General features: G+C 29.7%; 1 protein-coding gene across 1 annotated transcript; it reads left to right on the forward strand.

Moving 5' to 3' along the window:
• Positions 1 to 224: 224 nt before the first annotated feature.
• On the forward strand, positions 225 to 11,299 carry LOC120080989 ((3S,6E)-nerolidol synthase 1-like). The gene is made up of 7 exons (XM_039035672.2): positions 225 to 412; positions 503 to 779; positions 1,702 to 2,080; positions 3,263 to 3,481; positions 3,924 to 4,062; positions 7,665 to 7,913; positions 11,015 to 11,299. Exons 1-7 carry the CDS (start codon positions 242 to 244, stop codon positions 11,297 to 11,299), a joined length of 1,719 nt encoding a protein of 572 aa, XP_038891600.2. The 5' UTR covers positions 225 to 241.
• The last annotated feature ends 8,608 nt before the right edge of the window (positions 11,300 to 19,907 follow it).

Here is a 19,907-nt window from a genome sequence, read left to right on the forward strand (position 1 = left end):
GATTGCTCTCATTCAAATGTGATCTTGGTTTATTCATCTATCCCTTCTAAACTCGGGCATTATGCACTAACAATTTTTTTCCACAAAAAAATCATAGAAAAGAGAGATATTCAAAACAAATATCTATATCCAACTACTATTAAATGTCACAAGTTATTTTCTATAAAAAGGACAACAAGATATGATCCACTTGTCTCCACAAAGTATCAATTCCCAACTTTTTCTCTTCTTTCTTCATACCATGTCAATGGCTCAACTCATATATCCTCATTGTCCAAAACCAATATTAATGTCTCAAACAAAGATTCCAAGAGTTTTTCACAACAACACATTGCTCTTAAACAACCATAAGAAATGGAGCATTCATGCATTGGATTTTTCTACTTCTTCTTTGAAGCACTCATACTTTGTTGTATCATTCTTAACTTCAATTTTTTATATCTCTCTTTTTCTCTTATGTAATTGAGCCTAATTATCTAATGATTAACTTCATTATGTGTAGGATGGATTTGGGGTTGAAGTTGCTAAAACTAAAGTAGTGAATATTTTAAGGCAAGTATTGAGAGATAACCAAATTGGAGAATCCTTGGAATATTTGGATCTTATTGATGCTACCCAACGCCTTGGAATTGATTATCATTTCCATGAGGAGATTGAAATTTTTCTTCGAAGGCTATATGTGTTGTCTAATGCACAAATATTGGATCCCCATAATAATCTTCATAAGGCCTCACTACTTTTTCGACTCTTGAGACAACAAGGTTATCATATGTCTACAGGTTCGTATGTTATACCGATTAAATTACATAATTACTCCCTGAACTTTGAGGTTTGTATCTATCTAGTCCCTGAATTTTCAAGTTATAAATTTCGTCTTCTAAATAATTTTGACATTTTTTGAAATTCACAAATCTAACAAGCTGAAGTTGTACAAATTTAAAAAATTTATATCTAATAGGCTAACTAAATGAAAATTTGAATTTTTCGAAGGCGTATCAGATCCAAAATTTAACGTTTAGACATCTATTAAACATAAAATTGAAAGTTTAGATACGTATTTGATACATTAAAAGGAAAGTTCAAAGACCAAATACAAAACATTAGACTTTAATGCTTTTTGGATATTATCTCAACTTTTGACAAGTAAGTTTAGAGTCAAAATTGATTATTTATTTTTTTTCTAAAAAAATATGTATTTTCATAAAATCTCATGTGGTGTATTAACAATCAAGTTCATCTTGTTTTAATTAACTTTTTAATTGTTAAAATTTTCTTTTAAACACTTTATTTAGAAAATTAATCCACATTATATGTCCTAAGAGTTGTATTACTCCCCTAATACAATTTGAGTATGTTGAGTTTTTCGCATTGTAAAAGTCAAGGAACCTCACAATTTTTACAAGATAAATGAACTATGTTTCTAATATAGTCAATTGATTAGGAGATGCAATTCTATATAATCTAATATGGAATGAGAGTTTATAAAAACCCGAAACACCATTTTGAGGGGCATGTTGAGTTTTTTAAATTGAAACAAAATCAAGGGATCTCACAATCTTTATAAGATAGGAAGGTTACTCCTCTCATTGCTAATTACTTTTCAACACAATAATTTCTAATTAGATTATATTATTTTTGATATGGCTAAAGCAATTCCAAACATACTATTTGATTCTTTCATATCTCTTTGAAAGAAAACAGATGTGTTCAAAGTTTTCTTGGACAATAAGGGAAACTTCAATGAAGAGCTAAGAAAAGACATAAAGGGACTGTCAAGCTTATATGAAGCTTCACAAGTATGCATGCATGGAGATGATAATGTACTTGTAGAAGCAGAAAATTTTAGTAGGCATGGCCTCAATATTTGGCTTCAGACTCATCTTGATCATCATTTGGCTAATTTTGTGCACAACACTTTAGCCCATCCTCACCATAAAAGTGTAGCTAAATTTATGGTGGGTGCCTACTTTGGAGATACACAATGGACAAACAAATGGATATATGTTTTGCAAGATGTTGCAAGAATGGATTTCAATGCAACTCAAAAGCTTCACCAAGATGAAATTCTTCAATTTTTAAAGTAACATTATTATTCCTTTATGCTTTCTTGCCCTTAGTAATATTTCTTTTTTCTTACCTATTTTCACCTTCTCAACTTCTCTCTCTTTGTTTTTTTTTTTTTCCCTTCTTGGTATATGGTGAAGTGTTGATATAATATTTTTATTTGTTTTTATTTTTTCGAGGAGAATGAATAGTTTTCAAACATGTTTATTGCGATTTGATAACGACTTCATTTTTAGTTATCCTTTTCCCAAAGTTATGCTTTTTTAAAAAAAAAATTATATATTTTGATATGTTTTCATCTTTTTTTTTTAATAATGCATTTGAAATTTTAAGTAAATCTAGAGAACATAAACAAGTTGTGTTGTTGAGACATAATTATTTTAGTTTTCAAATTTCACTCATGTTTTTGTATCGCTTTTAAAGAGTAGATAACAACTAGGAAAAAACACTTGTACAAAGGTTGTTCAACCTCAATGAAGATTTTGGAAGATGAATACCTCCAAAACAATGGAACTATAGACTAACATGGTGTCAAGCACACACACTTTAACGATTTGTTAGTTAGGTTGAGGAATACCTTTTGTTGTGTAGTTAAGGTTAGCTTGCCTCCATAAAAATTTACTCTTTCCATTTTTACCGAACCTAGACTTTCTCAGGTGATTCCCAACAAATTAGCTAACTAGTCAAGCTTAAATCCATATCAACGCACGTTTATGAATCGTTGAACCACCTATGCCTCGTGAGGCTAAGGATGGTCAGTCCTCAACCTGTTTGCTCTTGGGCCTTGGTTGTCCCAAGGCTCATCTCAACCTAGGGTATGCCAAGCCAAAGGCAACCGATGGATCGAGCCTGATCAGCCTTAGGCTCAATTGAATCCTAGTTTTCTTGGGCCAATATTTTTCTTCCTAGGCCATTCCTTTTTGCGGCATTCTCACCCCGTCTAGGGGATATTTCATCGGGTATCTATTTTTTCCTCTAGCATAAATAATATTTAATTTATTGGCTTAATTTTTAAAAAACATAAAATAAAATACAAAATATTTATCGAACGGATGCCTTTTTTTAATTTAAAAAAACATAAACGGAACAACGATGGACAAACGTATATGATTTTGGTTTTCCAAAAACAAAAAACAAAAAACCTCCTTGTTTTTTCATTCTTTGATGCTCTTGTTTCCTAATGTTGGTGTTTGTTTAGATGGTGGAAACAAACAAATTTAGCCAAAGAGTTGAAGTTTGCAAGAGATCAACCAACTAAATGGTACTTGTGCTCACTAGTTTGTCTCACAGATTCATGCTATTCCCAACAAAGACTCCAACTTGCAAAATCCATCTCTTTTGTTTATCTCATTGATGACCTTTTTGATGTATTTGGAAGCTTTAATGATCTCACCTTCTTCACTGAAGCTGTCTCTAGGTTTGGAAGACTACATTGCTTACGTTTTTCGGTTAAATTACAAGCTTAATCCCTGCATTTTTAAAGTTTAATATGTGTTTATTTGATCCTTGAACCTTCAAAATTACAAATTCATTCACCGAGGCTTCATATTTTTAAAATTTCATGGATCTACTAGATACAAAATTGAAAGAGGGTTTCAAAATATAAATATATATCTAATAGATCAATCCGTTTTTAAGATCTTGAATTTCTCGAAGACCTATTATAAGAATACATAAATTTGAAAGTTCAAGTACCTATTGGAAAAAAATTGCAAGAACATGAATTTTATTAAATAGAAGTTTAAGGAACGAATAGACACAAACCTCGAAATTCAGAGACTTAAACATGTAATTTAACCGACTATTTTCAATTAATATATGTTGTATATGTTGAAATCAAGCTTGTTCATTCATTGTAGATGGGACTTGGGTGCTGCTAAAGGATTGCCTAATTGCATGGCAATTTGTTTCCAATCACTATTTGAAGTTACCAATGAAATAAGTAACAAGATCTATAAGAAGCATGGTTGGAATCCCATTGGTCTCTTAAGTAAAGCGGTACATATTTTTAATTTTTTGATGAATTGAGGTTAGAGATTATAAGTTTTTGTCTATCAACTTTTGTTCGTTTAGGTCTGATACGGTAACTATTTGATTTTTTATTTTTAAAATTTGAAAATTAAAGTCTAATTCTTTTTAGTTTCTTATCATAACATTCATCTTTATAAATAAAAGAGTTGAATTTAAAAACATTGGTAGAAAACAGATAAAAGAACAAAGAAACTAAGAGGTGGAAGATACGTTTATAACTTAATTTTCAAAAATCAAAATAAAAATTAAGACCCCGTTTGGTAACCTTTTGGTTTTTATTTTTAGTTTTTTGAAAATTAAGTCTAAAGATACCTTTTACCACCTCTAAATTTGTTGCTTTGTTATCTACTTTTTACCCATGTTTTCAAAAACCAATCCAATTTTCGAAAACTAAAAAAAGATAGTTTTAAAAAACTTATTATGGTAGTAAATTACTTGTGGTGGGGAAGATCTTTGAACTAGTATTAACCTCTTAGAGAAATGTGTTGATTTATTTTCGTGTTGACCTAATTACTAAGATTATTAATTTGACGTAACCTTTGAATAATACAATCAATGCGCATTGAATTAATGGAACTTAAACAAGGCAAATATCTCATAATTAAGCACATTTGCAATGTTTTATTCTTCTTTGGATACCTAAGTGTCAAGATCTTCTCTTGCTCTTTCTACTAGTGGAAGCTAGTTTTTTTTTTTTTTTTCTTTAAGAGTATTGTAATTAAAGTGTGGGGTTGAGGAATCGAACCTCTGACCTCGAGGTTAATAGTACCAGCATTATGTTAGTTGAACTACACTCATGTTGGGTAATCGAAGCATTTTGAATATTAAAAATGTGAGAATATACATTTTAGTTACGGTTTAAGGGAAATATTTTTTTTCAGTCTCTAGGTTTTTGTTCTACTTTTCATTAGGTTCATAGGTTTCAAAATATTGCACTTTTAGTCTTTTTTGAGTTTGATTTCGCAATTTAATCTCTAGTTTTAAAATAAGATAATTTTACCTTTGAGTTTTGTTTCAATTTGATCTGAAATGCTTACTTTAAGTATTGAATGTTAATGTCTATTAATCAATTTGAAAGAATTATAATATTATGTTTAATTCATTTTAAATTTTCCTTCATAATTATTTTTAGGCCACATTATAAAAAATGTCCTTAAACTTTGTACTTTATGTCAAAAATATCCTGAACTTTCAAAAGTTTCAAAAGTACCCTTAAACTTTCAAAAAAAAAAAGTTTTAAAAAAATATGTTTACTATTAGTTTTGGATGGAAGTCGTTAGGGCTTTATGTTTAAAAAATACACCTGGACTTTTGACCGTTTTAAAAATACATTTAAACTAAAAAAAAAACAAATTAAGAAATACCCATATTGTTAATGTATAAACAAAAATGATGATATACCTTGTTGCAAAAATATTTTTAAAATTTAAAAAATGGACCCTTACCTTAAGAAAAAGTTGAAAATTGCTCTCACCATTTATCTAGATTTGATCACATCCGTCCATTTTCATTCTCTCCTACTTCAATTTATGACTTAATATTTCTCTATTTTCTCCCTCTTTTTCTCCTCATCTCTTCTTCAATACCCTCTTATTCCCCTTCTTAGTAAATGGTTGACATTTGTTAATCTTAAAAAAAAAAACAGTGCCCCTTTCAGTTAAGTTATATATAGACTACAACAATAAGAAAAAGAATAAGAAAATCACCGAGAGATCTTAGGATTTAAATGTTTTAACAACATTGTATATTAGTAGTTTATGAGTATGTGTTGATAACTTAATACATCCTTTATTTTTATTTGTCTATTTATCATTTTGATGAGTTTTAAGGGAAGATTTTGATATTAGGATTTCTAAGATTTTTTGGGATTTATGTTTTAACTTAAAGTTATGGATTATATTTGATTGATGGGGAAATTGGTATGACAAATGGGAGAAAAGTGGAAGTATCTACATGAAAAAACAAATGAGGATATCTGTATAATTTGTTTAAAATTTGGTCCTTTTCAACTCAAGATAACTTGAAATAAATTGATCACTATAGTAACGGTAGGAGCATTTTCAAACTTTATTTTTAAAGGATAAGAATAATAATGCAGATTTTGAAAAGGTTCAAGGATATTTTTAAAACGAGGCATTAATGGTGTTTGTTTTCATATACTAATGATAAAGATATTTTTATATATTTTTATAGTTCAAGGATATTATTGAAACAAACTTCAAAGGTATTTTATGAAACAAAGTACTAATGGTTTCTATCTAAATTAATAGTAATGGTATTTTTTTAATACTTTTTTTAATGTTTAATTAAGGATATAATTATGGAAACTTTTGAAAATTTAGGGGTATTTTCTATATTTTAGCTTTATTTTTAATCAATTAATAAACATTAACGTCAAACACTGAAAGTGAGTATTTAGTAATCCATCACGGTTAAAAGTGTAAATCATGAAACTTAAAGATCAATTTAAAATAAAACTCGATTAAATTGTTGTTTTTTAAAAAATAAAAACTAAATCGAGATCAAATTCAAAACTAATAAACAAAAACAGTAAAATTTTGAAAACTAAAAACCAAAATTACAACTAAACTCAAAAACCAAAAGCTATGTTTTCTCTATTTATAAAAAGTACAATACTAAATAAACACAAACACTCTTAAAATCCTTATATAATATAAAAATATAAGGGTTTATTTGGTAGAGAATCTAAACACATAAAGTTAAAAACAAGGGATTGAATAAAAATAGAGTTGTTCATGTTTTTAGATATGTGTTTAGTAGTAGAGTTTAGAAATTGAATTCTAACTTTGTAAACTAGTTGTAATTACCTATTAAATATTAGTTGACAATAAATTATTGTTAATCTATTTATGAACATATTTTATGTTAAAAAATTGTATAATTATTGTTTGTAATATTATATAATTTATAGAAAAAATTGAAATTTGATCCCAGTTTGGAATAAGTTAAAATTTACGTCTTATGGTTAAGTAGAATTTATCCCTATAGTTTGATAAAAGCTTCATAGTAAATAGTCCCTATGGTAGAAGGCTATTTCAGAAGATTTAACAAATCATATGGACTATCAAATCACATTAACTAAATTTTAAATTTTAAAATCATATGGACTAACTTTTAACTTTATCCAAATCATAAGGACCAAACTTGAAATTTAACCTATTTTAATTTATAATACATTACATAAATACATTTTTTTAACTCTTTAATTGTTTAAAAAAATTGAATCGGATTTATAACATGACATACTTTATTTATAAATGTTTTTATCATTATTTAATATAATTTTGTATTTCAGATTTTAAAATTCAAATTCTAGATACAAAGAAAACATAAAAATGTAGTTTTTAGTATTTGTACGGTTTGGATCATAGAATCCGAAAACATATTTCAAAAATAGAATTTAGGTTGTCGATCGAATATACATTTGTTGGACTCAATAAATCTGAAAATATAAAATAAAATTTGGATTATAAATGAAATAGGGCCTAAATTTACTTCAATCAAATCCTTTATAATAAGTGGCTAAATGAGTTTAACCATGTGTGCAGTGGGCTAAATTATGCAAGGCTTTTTTAGTGGAAGCTGAATGGATGAGATCTGAGCATTCACCAAGAGCAGAAGAATATTTGAGGAATGGCATTGTTAGCACTGGCATCCACGTTATTTTAATACACGTTTTCTTTCTATTAGAGCATAAGATAAGCAAGCAAACTGTGGAGATGTTGGATGATGATTTAGACATTATTTCATCTAGTGCCATGATTCTACGACTTTGGGATGACATGGGCAGTGCAAAGGTCAAGTATACTAACAAAACTTCAGACATCATGAATTCTGATATTTCCACGATATAGGGTTAAATTATAAATTTAGTTCTTATAGATCGAAACATAATTATAATTTGGTTACTATGGTCTTAAAAGTCTCAATCGAGTGTCCATAATCTGTGTTCGGTTTCAATATAGTCTCTCTACGTATTTCAAATTTTTCAATTTAGTCTTTGTTATTACATCAAACTGTGTTGGAAAAAAGTCCCTCACTTCTATTGTAGAAAACAAGCATAAAATAAATTGAAAAACTAAAAGTAAACAACACACTAGGAAACACAATAATATACGTAGAAAACTCTAACTCTGATGAAAATCCAACGGTCCGGAAAGAAATCTATTGTGTGATATAATTTTTTTTATAATCACACAAAATTTGCTCTGATCCCAATTATAATAACACTCTCTTAGAGCTTTTACACCAAACGTTAACTCACGCCCTTTTTCCACTCTCAAACTAGGTAATAAGAAAACTAGAGATATCACACCTAAGCTTAAACTGTTTTAGCTGAGAAAATTTGAAACCAAAGCCCACTACAACAAATATCACATACAACATTGTTAAAAATTGTTATCGTAGACTTCAGTAGCATTTTCAAAATGTTGTTGTAGCACATGTTATTGAAAGTGTCCAACTTTCCACAACATTTTTTTTATGCTATAAAAAACATTGTAAAATGTCAACTTTTGGATAATGTAAACTTAATACTATACAAACATTTTCTAGTGTTAGAAATGCTATAAAAGTCTTTCTATAGTGTTTTTCTGCATACTGTTTTAGCCCATGTTACTGAAAGTCCTTCACTTCTTATAGAGTTTTCTTAATGTTTTAAAGACGCTATAAAAAAGTCAATCTTCAATGGCATTAATTCAATATCATGAAAACTTTTCATAGTATTAGTAAAAAACGATACATAAAGTCGTCTATAGCATTTTTTATACCAGTATAGAAAAGATATCAAATATTACGTATTACGTTTTTTATAATATAGCATAATGCAATAAAATACATTTCCTAGCATTTTAGGCATGTTGTTATAGCCAATGTTATTGAAAGTCTCCTATATTGTTTTAAGTTTGCTACTGTAAGGTCCTTTTCCTATCTAGTTGGAACCATTTACCTCGTACCCCTTTCGGATATAGGAACCTATTTCTATTTCTTTTTTAGTGGGAACTCTCGACTTTCTTATTTCTTTTAGATTGCATATTTATCACGTCAAATGTTTGGCCAACAAATTTCACTCTGGCAAGATATTACGAGAATCCACAGCTATTACTTATATCTATTGTCTTCACTGACAATCATAATTCTAAACTTAGAGAACTATAACATACTCCACCATAAGAGTAGACACTTAGAATACCATGTTTCAAGATATTTTCTTGTCACATGTCGATAAACCCTATTGACACTTTTGATGAAGCTTTTTCCATTTATGTGACTCACTCAAAAGTTTTTTAGCCATTGACATAATTTATACTACACACATAGCATAACTGCCAAGTCAATGGTTATGTGCGAACTTGTGGACCACTAATATCACAGCTTCTAGTTATCATGGTAAAGTAGGCATACCACGAGGATGAATATTATCTTTCTTCAAAGAACTACTAGTCATCTTCCTTAAAAAGAGAGACAACGTTAGGATCTGATCCAAAGACCTCTAACGAACATGTTCTATTAGGACAATCATTTTTCATGTGCGATTGTCCACATTCCTAGTAACCTTTCTTCTACAAGAACTATTTCGTCTATTTACTAGAGCATGTTCATACATCTAAACTCTAATTCCCCTACGTTAAGTTTTGCTATATATATGTGTTCATAAAAAGGGGAAGGTAGAAGATGAGTTAAGTGTCTTTAACTTCTCCACTATCTTCACTCCATGCATATTCACAAGAAAATTTTATCCAAATTTAGTATGATTTAATTGGCAGCTATAAAATCGATTTCCTCCTAATCTTTATCACTGGACTTTTTAGAACCTCTACTGAAATCACTACTGGACATCACTAGACCATCATCACCACTTAACTCTTCAAAAATGTCGTTGCTCGATCTTTCGTTCAAATGTTTGTATAACTCAGATTGTATCAAAACATTCTTAACTTGCACTTGCTATGAACTAAAGTTAATTCTTCCATCAAATTTCTCTACATCAAACTATATCAAACTCATAAAGCTTAACATATTTGTTCCATACTCTTAAAGCTTTGAGACCAATTTGTTGGAAAAACACCTCCACTTCTACCGCAAGAACAGGTAGAAATTGATTGAGAACCTAAAAGAGAACAACAAAACTAGGAAAACATAAAAATTTAAGTGAAAATCTCCAAAAGTGGAGAAATATCACGACCCACCAAAAAAGAGATTTATATGTGAAAAGATTTTAAAATCAAAATTCTCTCTCTAATCCCAATTACAAGAGCACGTGTACCATTCGCATCCTTTTCTTCACTGGCAAACTATAGAGTACAAAAAAAAAAGAATTTAACTAGTGTTAACACATCTAAGTTTAAAGTGTTACTAATTAGACGAAGCCCTTACCTTCCTACCTATTTTGAAGTAGGAACCATGTCTTTTTTTATTGCTTTTATATGTCGGATTTATCTCTTCAAATATTCAACCAGAACATTACAAGTAACCTTTGCTGTTATGACCATATATCACACTTTTTTTTTATGTGTTAATTATGTAGATGTTCTATTTGGTTGCACTATTTTACTCTATATAAAGGGTATAGAAAATATACTTAGGTGACTTTATTAGTTAATAAAAGAAAATTTAAAGATGATTTGTGAAGTATAACCAAACTATAAGAACAAAAATAAAATAATTTTAAAATTGTAGGAACCCAAAGTTTAAATCAATATAAGAACTAAATTGAAACTTTAAAAACTATAAAGAAGTCTAAACTATAGGGAACAATTTTGTAATTTAACCTAAATTTTAGTTTTGGGTTCTAAGTAATAAATGAAGTTGAGAAATGCCACTAATACATCTCTTTTAGAAGTATCTAATTAAACCATCAATGCATACACACCAACATGCATTCATATATTGTCCACAGGATGAGAATCAAGAGGGGCATGATGGATCATATCTAAAATACTACATGAATGAGCACCCAAGTATCTCTTATGAGGCCACAGAACATCATATTATGGAGAGAATTTCTCATGCATGGAAGACTCTCAATAGAGAATATCTCTTATCTAACACATTTTCAACAAGGTTCACTCAAGCTTCTCTCAACGTTGCAAGAGCTGTCCCTTTGGCATATAATTATGGTAGAAACCAATCACTTGTCACCCTCGAGAAGCTTATGGAACAATTGCTCTTTTATGGTGTGTAGATTTGATATTTATATGTTGTAATTGGAAATAAAAATCCATAGTATATGCTAGGCTTTGTACCTAGTTTTGTGTGTATACAATAGAAAACTAAGAATGAATTTGAGAAGCCCAAAAAAAGAAAATGTGGTTTGGGGTTTCAAACACCTTCCATTTTATACCATAAATAATTAAGCTAGGCTCAAATTGGTCCGTACATTTATTAAAGTGTTAAATGAGGATTTAAAAATAACAACCTAAGGTGTTGATTTGTTAATTTAGAGGAGGAAAATAACCATCCAAATAAAAAACTCCACATACCAATATGATTCTCGACCATATAAGCTCTCATGCTTTAAGTTAAAAGATCGAAAAAAATAGTATAGCAAGTTAGCTAGGGTTTAGAGAATGATTAAGGAGTTACATTCATAAGATCATAATAGTGTAATTATATGCATGTGGACTAATCTATGGTTTTAGATTTTTCTCTAGGACTACACCAAAAGAGGTCGAACAGGGTCCAACAAGGTGAATATGGATTGGGAATATGATTGAAATGTGCCATGTAGCGAATTAAGTCCCCTCGACCTTAGCTTGAGTGCGATTTTGGGGTTTTAGCTATTTAGTCTTCTTTTCCTAATGCCTTATTGGGCTTTGGATTTTAGTAATCGCAAGGTGTTGGTTAACCTTGGGCTCAAACCAAATTAGTGGCTAAGACATTATATCTCGACTAAAAGATCAAAATTTTGAATCTCCAAAGAAAACTATTAATTACATCAATGATGCGCTTTACTTGACGTTGAATTCAAATACTAAAATGAGGAAAAAAAAAAAGTGTTTATGACAGTGTTTTAAAGTGATGACAACACTTTTTTTTTTTTTTTAGTGTGTAAGTAAACTTTCTATTAATGTCAACATACTATAAAAGATAGACAACAATTTAAAACAAGTGTTTTTACGTCAAGTTTGTTTAGTTTGCTATATATTCAAAATGTTTCTATTAATGTCAACATACTATAAAGAATAGACGACAATTTAAAACTATAAACTAATAATTTCAAATTTGTATTTAAAACCACTTTTATCGGCATGGAAGTAAGGTAAATGATTATTTAGAGTATTTTTTTTTTTTTGTAATTTTGTATATTATACAAGTTATTAGGGATAGATTAATCATTAAACACTCATAAACTCATTTTTCCTAAAAGTTGATTTCAAGTATTTCTTTCCAAGTAAACTAATTTCATAAACTCATTTTTCCAAAAGTTATTTTGAATATGTCAAACACTTCAACCTTTTAATTAAAATTTATTTTTTCTAAAAGATAAACTTTTGAAAAGTTAACCCACACCCTAAATGATGAGATAGCAATTCAAAATGGTGTAAAAAAACATGAGATAAGAAATTGGTAGAAGGAATGTTTTTAAATAAACAAAAAGTTTCATTATTTAGCAGTCTAGATCACGATAGACATCTATCAATGTCAGTTACAGATGTCTATCGCGGTCTATTGCCAATAGACAGTGACATTTGCTATATTTGAAAATATTTTCAATTGTTTTATCATTTAGTATAATTACCCAATAAAAATAAATTTCGAGTTATTAAAATCTTGACAAAAAAAAAATTTAAGAACTATTTAGACAAAAACCTCATAAGACTAAGTATATCACCTTTCGAGAGCTGCGAAACATTTTATATTAAAAATCAAGCAAAATTTGAAAAAAAAAAAACACCACGTCGGATAACTTTTAAATTCCTTTGGGAATGAATAATATATCCTACTCCAAATGAAAAAAACAAAGGCTTAATAAATCAAATGCATAGTTCTTCTATGTTATCAAAATATTAGATATTAAATTTAACTTTTGGAAAGTACAAATCGATGAAAAAGATAAATATAAAACAACTTCCAATGTTCTATTTAATTTGGACAATACAAGTTGGAATATAATGTCATTTAATCTAAAGAATGAACATTTGGAATATAATTTCATTTAAACTAAAGAATGATCATTCTAAAGTTCAAAATATAATGAGTGATATTTGAATGTGTCTAACATATATACACACATGTTGTAAGCTAGACGCATTTGGATTGAATCGGAAAGAAAAGTACTTTTCATAAAGTCATTTTTATTTAAATATTTTTGTAAAATCTATTTAAAATAGAAACAATCATTTGTTTGTTAATACTTTCTTAAAAGTATTTTTACATCAAGTTTGTTCGATTTGCTATATGTTCAAAATGTTCTCTATTATGAAAACTTACCATAAAAGATAGGTGACAATTAAAAACTATGAGCAAATACTTTTAAATTTGTACTTAAAACACTTCTACGGCCGAGGGTGGTGATAGTCAGCAATAATCATAGTAGAAGTGAGGTAAAGAATTAGTGAAAGTATTTTAATAATTTTATGAATTATACAAATTAAGGAAAGATTAATCATTAAACACTCAAAACTTCGTTTTTCTAGAAGCTGATTTCAAGTGTTCCTTTCGTATCAACTTATTTCATAAATTCACTTTTCCAAAAGTTATTTTTAATAATTATCAAATACTTCAAATTTTTAATTAATGTTAAGATAAACATTTGAAAAGTTAAGAGCTACACACCCTAAATGAGATATCAATTGAAAATGGTGTATTTAATGTAAAATTTGGGACAGAAGGAATGCACCTAACCATCACATGACACCAACAACTAAATTTGTAATATAGGGACGAGAGGATTTACAAAAAAAAAAAAAAAAAAAAAATTATAATAAAAATGGCTCTGATGCCTAAGTTGGTATTAGAATTATATGTATATAAGACATTAAAACTTTTAAGTTATGTCTCCTTTCTGCTATTCACCCTTATTTATAACTTCTGATACGAGTTCTCTGTATCTCTTTTCTAATTCTTCCAAGGGGTTAAGGCTCGGCTGAGCGTGGTCCATACCACCTTTCTTTCTTTTTGTTCCCTTAAATTTTACCATTTATTTTTAAGGTTATATCTAATATTTTTCATGTTAAATGTCGTTTTTGCTCTTTCGTCCAATTTAGACATAAGAATGAAATAAAACATGAGATAAAAAGTTGGTAGAAGAAAAATGGTGAAGAGAAAAAATGAGGTCGGTAAATATAGAACCGTACTAGAGTTTAGGTACATTAGGTTAAAAAATTAAATTTAATTAATAAAATTTGAAATACCACAAAAGGAAATTTTGTAATTCATTAAATAAAGGATTACTTTTTAGAAACATTTTTTTTTTTTTATCTATCCTAGTAAATACCCACTGGGTTCTGGGTATATGAGTGGATAATAAACTCAATAATACTCAATGAAAACATTACTTTTAAATTTATAAACCATATATCAACTGACAAACTGAAATTAAAAAATATAAATACAAAACAACATACATTCAATGTTTCTTCTAAATTTCAAAATATCTATTGAGTGATATTAGAATGTTGGACGGAAAATCAACATGACAGTGACATGGAACAACTTGGACATGACTCGGCATAACGAGCAAGGCATAGGATTTAGAATTTGGATGGTTTCGATATTCTACTGCATCCTACAAACCAGCACAGGTCCTTTCAGGATGTTTTGTCTTCACTCGCATGCTTTCTACGACATTTTTTTTATGATTGAGTTATCGAAAAAGAATGTGTATATTGGTATAGGTAAGTAGCTATCAGTTCATTAAGCTTTCTTAACCATATTTCCATATCTTCAAGATCACTCTCATTCAAATATGAACTTGGTTCATTCATGTATCCCTCCTAAACTCAAGCAGCACTAGAAATTTTTTTCCACAAAAAAATCCTAGAAAAGAGAGATATTCAAAATAAATATCTACATCCAACTACTATTAAATGTCACAAGATATTTTCTATTCATATTACAAGAAAGCATAAAGGAATAATAACTTGTATAATATCTATATCCCAGTACATACTCAAAAACTCATTTTCCCTGAAAGAATAAAACCTAGCGACCTTGTGCATCCTACAAACCAGCACAGGTCCTTTCAGATTGTTTTGTCTCCACTTGCATACTTTCTACGACATTTTTTTAATGATTGAGTCATCGAAAAGGAATGTGTATATTGGTATAGGTAAGTAGCTATCAGTTCGTTTAAGCTTTCTTAACCATACTTCCATATCTTCACTATCACTCTCATTCAAATGTGATCTTGATTCATTCATGCATCCCTCCTAAACTCAAGCAGCATTAGAAATTTTTTTCCACAAAAAAATCCTAGAAAAGAGAGATATTCAAAACAAATATCTATATCCAAATACTATTAAATGTCACAAGATATTTTCTATTCATATTACAAGAAAGCATAAAGGAATAATAACTTTATAATATCTATATCCTTTACACACTCAAAAACTCATTTTCCCTAAAAGAATAAAACCTAGCGTCCCTATGCATACTACAAACCAGCATAGGTCCTTTCAAAATGTTTTTTTTTCACTTGCATGCTTTTTACAATATTTTTTTTAATAATTGAGTCACTGAAAAGGAATGTGTATATATAGGTAAGTAGCTATCAGTTCATTTAAGCTTTCTTAACAATACTTCCATATCTTCACAATCGCTCTCATTCAAATGTAATCTTGGTTCATTCATGTATCCCTCCTAAACTCGGGCATTACGTACTCCCAAGGCTTGGAATTGATTATCAGTAGCATTTTCGAAATGTTGTTGTAGCACATGTTATTGAAAGTGTCCAACTTTTCACAACATTTTTTTATGTTATAAAAAGCATTGTAAAATGTCAACTTTTCGATAATGTAAACTTAATACTGTACAAACATTTTCTAGTGTTAGAAATGCTATAAAAGTCTTTCTATAGTCTTTTTCTGCATACTGTTTTAGCCCATGTTACTAGAAGTCCTTCACTTCTTATAGAGTTTTCTTAATGTTTTAAAGACGCTAAAAAAAAGTTAATCTTCGATAGCATAAATTCAATATCATGGAAACTTTTCATAACATTAGTAAAAAACGATATATAAAGTCGTCTATAGCATTTTTTATACCAGTATAGAAAAGATATCAAACACCACGTATTACGTTTTTTATAATGTAGCATAACGCAATAAAATATGTTTCCTAGCATTTTAGGCATGTTGTTATAGCCAATGTTATTGAAAGTCTCCTATATTGTTTTAGTTTTGCCACTGTAAGGTCCTTTTCCTACCTAGTTAGAACCATTTACCTTCGTACCCCTTCCTGATGTAGGATCCTATTTCTATTTCTTTTTTAATGGGAACTCTTGACTTTCTTATTTCTTTTAGATTGCATATTTATCACTTCAAATGTTTGGCCAATAAATTTCACCTTGGCAAGATATTACGAGAATTCACAGCTATTACTTGCATCCATTGTCTTCACTGACAATCATAATTCTAAACTTAGAGAACTATAACATACTCCATTATAAGAATAGACACTTAGAATACCACGTTTCAAGATATTTTCTTGTCACATGTCGATAAACCCTATTGACACTTTTGTTTAAACTTTTTCCACTTATGTGACTCACTCAAAAGTTTTTCAGCCAACGACATAATTTATACCACACACATGGCGTAACTGCCAAGTCAATGGTTATGTGCAAACTTGTGGATTATTAATATCACAGCTTCTAGTTGTCATAGTAAAGTAGGTATACCACGAGGATGAATATTATCTTTCTTCAAAGAACTACTAGCCATCTTCCTTATAAAGAGAGACAATGTTAGGATCCGATCCAAAGGCCTCTAACAAATATGCTCTATTAAGACAATTCTTTTTCATGTGTCAAGATTGTCCACATTCTTGGTAACCTTTCTTCTATAGGAACTATTTCATCTATTTACTAGAGCATGTTCATACATCTAAACTCTAATTCCCCTACATTTTCACTCCATGCATATTCACAAGAAAATTTTATCCAAATTTAGTATGATTTAATTGGCAGCTCTAAAATCGATTTCCTCCTAATCTTTATCGCTCGTGCTGGACTTTTTAGAACCTCTACTGAAACCATTACTGGACATCACTAGACCATCATCATCACTTAACTCTTTAAAAGTGTCGTTGCTCGATCTTTCCTTCAAATCTTTGTGTAACTTAGCTTATATCAACACATTCTTAACTTGCACTTGCCATGAACTAAAGTTGATTCTTCCATCAAATTTCTCCATACCAAACTATATCAAACTCATAAAGCTTAACATATCTGTTCCATACTCTTAAAGCTTTGAGACCAATTGGGTTTAGAGAATGATGGAGTTACCTTCATAAGGTCATAATAGTGTAATTATATGCATGTGGACTAATCTATGGTTTTCGATTTTTGTCTAGTACTACACCAAAAGAGATTGAACAGGGTCCAACAAGATGAATATGGATTGGGAATACATTTGAAATGTGCCATGTAGCGAAGCAAGTCTTCTTTTCCTAATGCCTCATTGGGTTTTGGATTTTAGTAATAGCAATGAGGCGTTGGTTAAGCTTGAACTCAAGTCAAATTAGTGGTTAAGACATTATATCTCGACTAAAAGGTCAAAATTTTGAATCTCCATAGAAAACCAATAATTACATCATTGATGCGCTTTTCTTGATGGTGAATTCAAAGAGTAAAGTGAGAGGAAAAAAGTGTGTGTGACAGTGTTTTAAAGTGATGAAACACCTTTTTTTTTTTTTTTTGGTAGTGTGTAAATAAACTTTCTTTTAAGGAACCTTTTCTGTTTAAGATAAAATTTGGGTCACCATTTCTAATCGATGTTGTGAGTGCTAACACATTCTCTTGAAGGTAATGAACAATTCATCCTATAGTGGAAGCATTGCATCACTTTGATATTATTTAGAATTAAACGAAAAATAACACGAGTTAAACAAATTACATACCTTTGGCGAGTCTTTATCTTCTTGTACTCTATGTCTATGAGGTCGAATCTCCCTACCATGAGATCTTTCTACTTTAATAAGGAATCAATGGCTTGTGGAAGTCTCCCGAAAAGAAAATGGAAAAGGAGAGAAGTTTATTATAAAAAAAAATTCTCTATGATTTTTAGGAATTGGAGAATTTTAGAACTCTTTCTTTGCCATTTTCTAATCGACGTAAATATTTTTTTGTTGGAATTGTGGAGATAAAACTCCAAATTGATGAATATATATATATTTGACCAAAAGTCAAAATTAGACGGGAAATTACATTTTGACTAAAGTCAAAATTAAGAGAAGGGAAAATAAATGGTTGCTATTAGTTGTAGAAGGGAAAATAAATGGGCTTTGGCCCATTTGGGCCTTTAGGTCATTTGCACCAAAACACAAATATATGTGTTTTTGTTGGTTGAGTGCTGCAAACTAAAGTAAGAAAAATAGAGGCAAACCGACGGCACAAAAATAGATTCCCATACGGCTTTTGAAGGATTTTGCGGCACCTTTTTTAATACGATTGTGATTAATTCACAAAATTTGGTGTGCATTCTCTTAGGCTTGGACTTTTTTCGAGCTATTTGGAGAGAGACTGTAACGTGAGTTTCGAGTATTTTTACAATCTTCATCATAGTAAAACCTCCAATTGTAGAAGACTGGACGTAGTCCCGAGTTGTAGAAGACTGGACGTAGTCCCGAGTTTGGAACGAATCAGTATATTTTCGTATCGTTCTCTTTTTTTTACTCTTAATTATTTTAGTAATTTTATAATTGTTAATTTTTTTTTTGGCTCTAACCTATGGAAGTGAGAATTTTAGATACAATTGAGTTTCCACATTTTATTTATATCTCATTTTAAATACCCAACAAGTGGTATCAAAGCATCTTTTGGCTCCTGAGTCATGGGCTTATCATAGCGAAAAGGTTTCGATGGAAACATGAAATTTAAGGAAAAAAATTTCGGTAATTGGAAGATACACGTTAAGGATTTCTTGAATTACAATAAATTGCATAAGGCATTAAAGGGGAGACCAAAAGGGATTTCGGATGAAGATTGGGAGAACCTAAATAAAGAAGTAGTTGCAATCATCAGCATATATTGTCAATGAATGTTGCTAGTCTTGTAGCCGATGAGACTAATGTAGTGAAGTTGATGGAAGCACTTACAAACAGGTATGAGAAACCATATGCAACTAATGCAGTGAAGTGGATGAAAGCGCTTACAAACATATATGAGAAACCGTATGCAACTAATGCAGTGAAGTTGATGGAAGCGCTTACTATCTGCCAATAGTAAGGCTTGTCTTCTTAAGAAGTATTTCAATATGCAAAAGGCTAGGGATGCTTCTGTAAATTCCTATCTTAATGAAATTACCACTTTAATTAATCTGTTGAGTTAGAATTTACTGATGAGGTGTATGTTATTCAATTATTTATGTATTTAGCTGAGACCATGAAAACTGCAGTGTCTAATTCAATAGGGGATAAAACTTTAAAGTTTTCAGGAATTTGTGATTTAGCTATATCTGAAGAAATTCGTAGGAAAGAAAGTAGTAAAAATTCCACAGTAGGTTCAGCTTTAGGGATGACTAAAGGTAAAGGCAAGGTGGACTCTGAAAATGATGGGTCGAGTAGCAAAGTGGAAGAATAGGAATAAAGAGATAGAGTACTTTCACTGTCACAAGAAAGATCATTTCAAAATC

The sequence above is a fragment of the Benincasa hispida genome, chromosome 7, assembly GCF_027475165.1.
Source record: "Benincasa hispida cultivar pf3 chromosome 7, pf3_genome.v1.1, whole genome shotgun sequence".
In the NCBI taxonomy this organism is placed as follows: Eukaryota; Viridiplantae; Streptophyta; class Magnoliopsida; order Cucurbitales; family Cucurbitaceae; genus Benincasa; species Benincasa hispida.

Coding starts and splice junctions, on each gene's coding strand:
- LOC120080989 (XM_039035672.2), top strand. CDS start 242: ATGTCAATGGCTCAACTCATATATCCTCATTGTCCAAAACCAATATTA. Junction 2,081..3,262: donor GAAATTCTTCAATTTTTAAA/GTAACATTATTA, acceptor GTGTTTGTTTAG/ATGGTGGAAACAAACAAATT. Junction 7,914..11,014: donor ATGACATGGGCAGTGCAAAG/GTCAAGTATACT, acceptor TATTGTCCACAG/GATGAGAATCAAGAGGGGCA.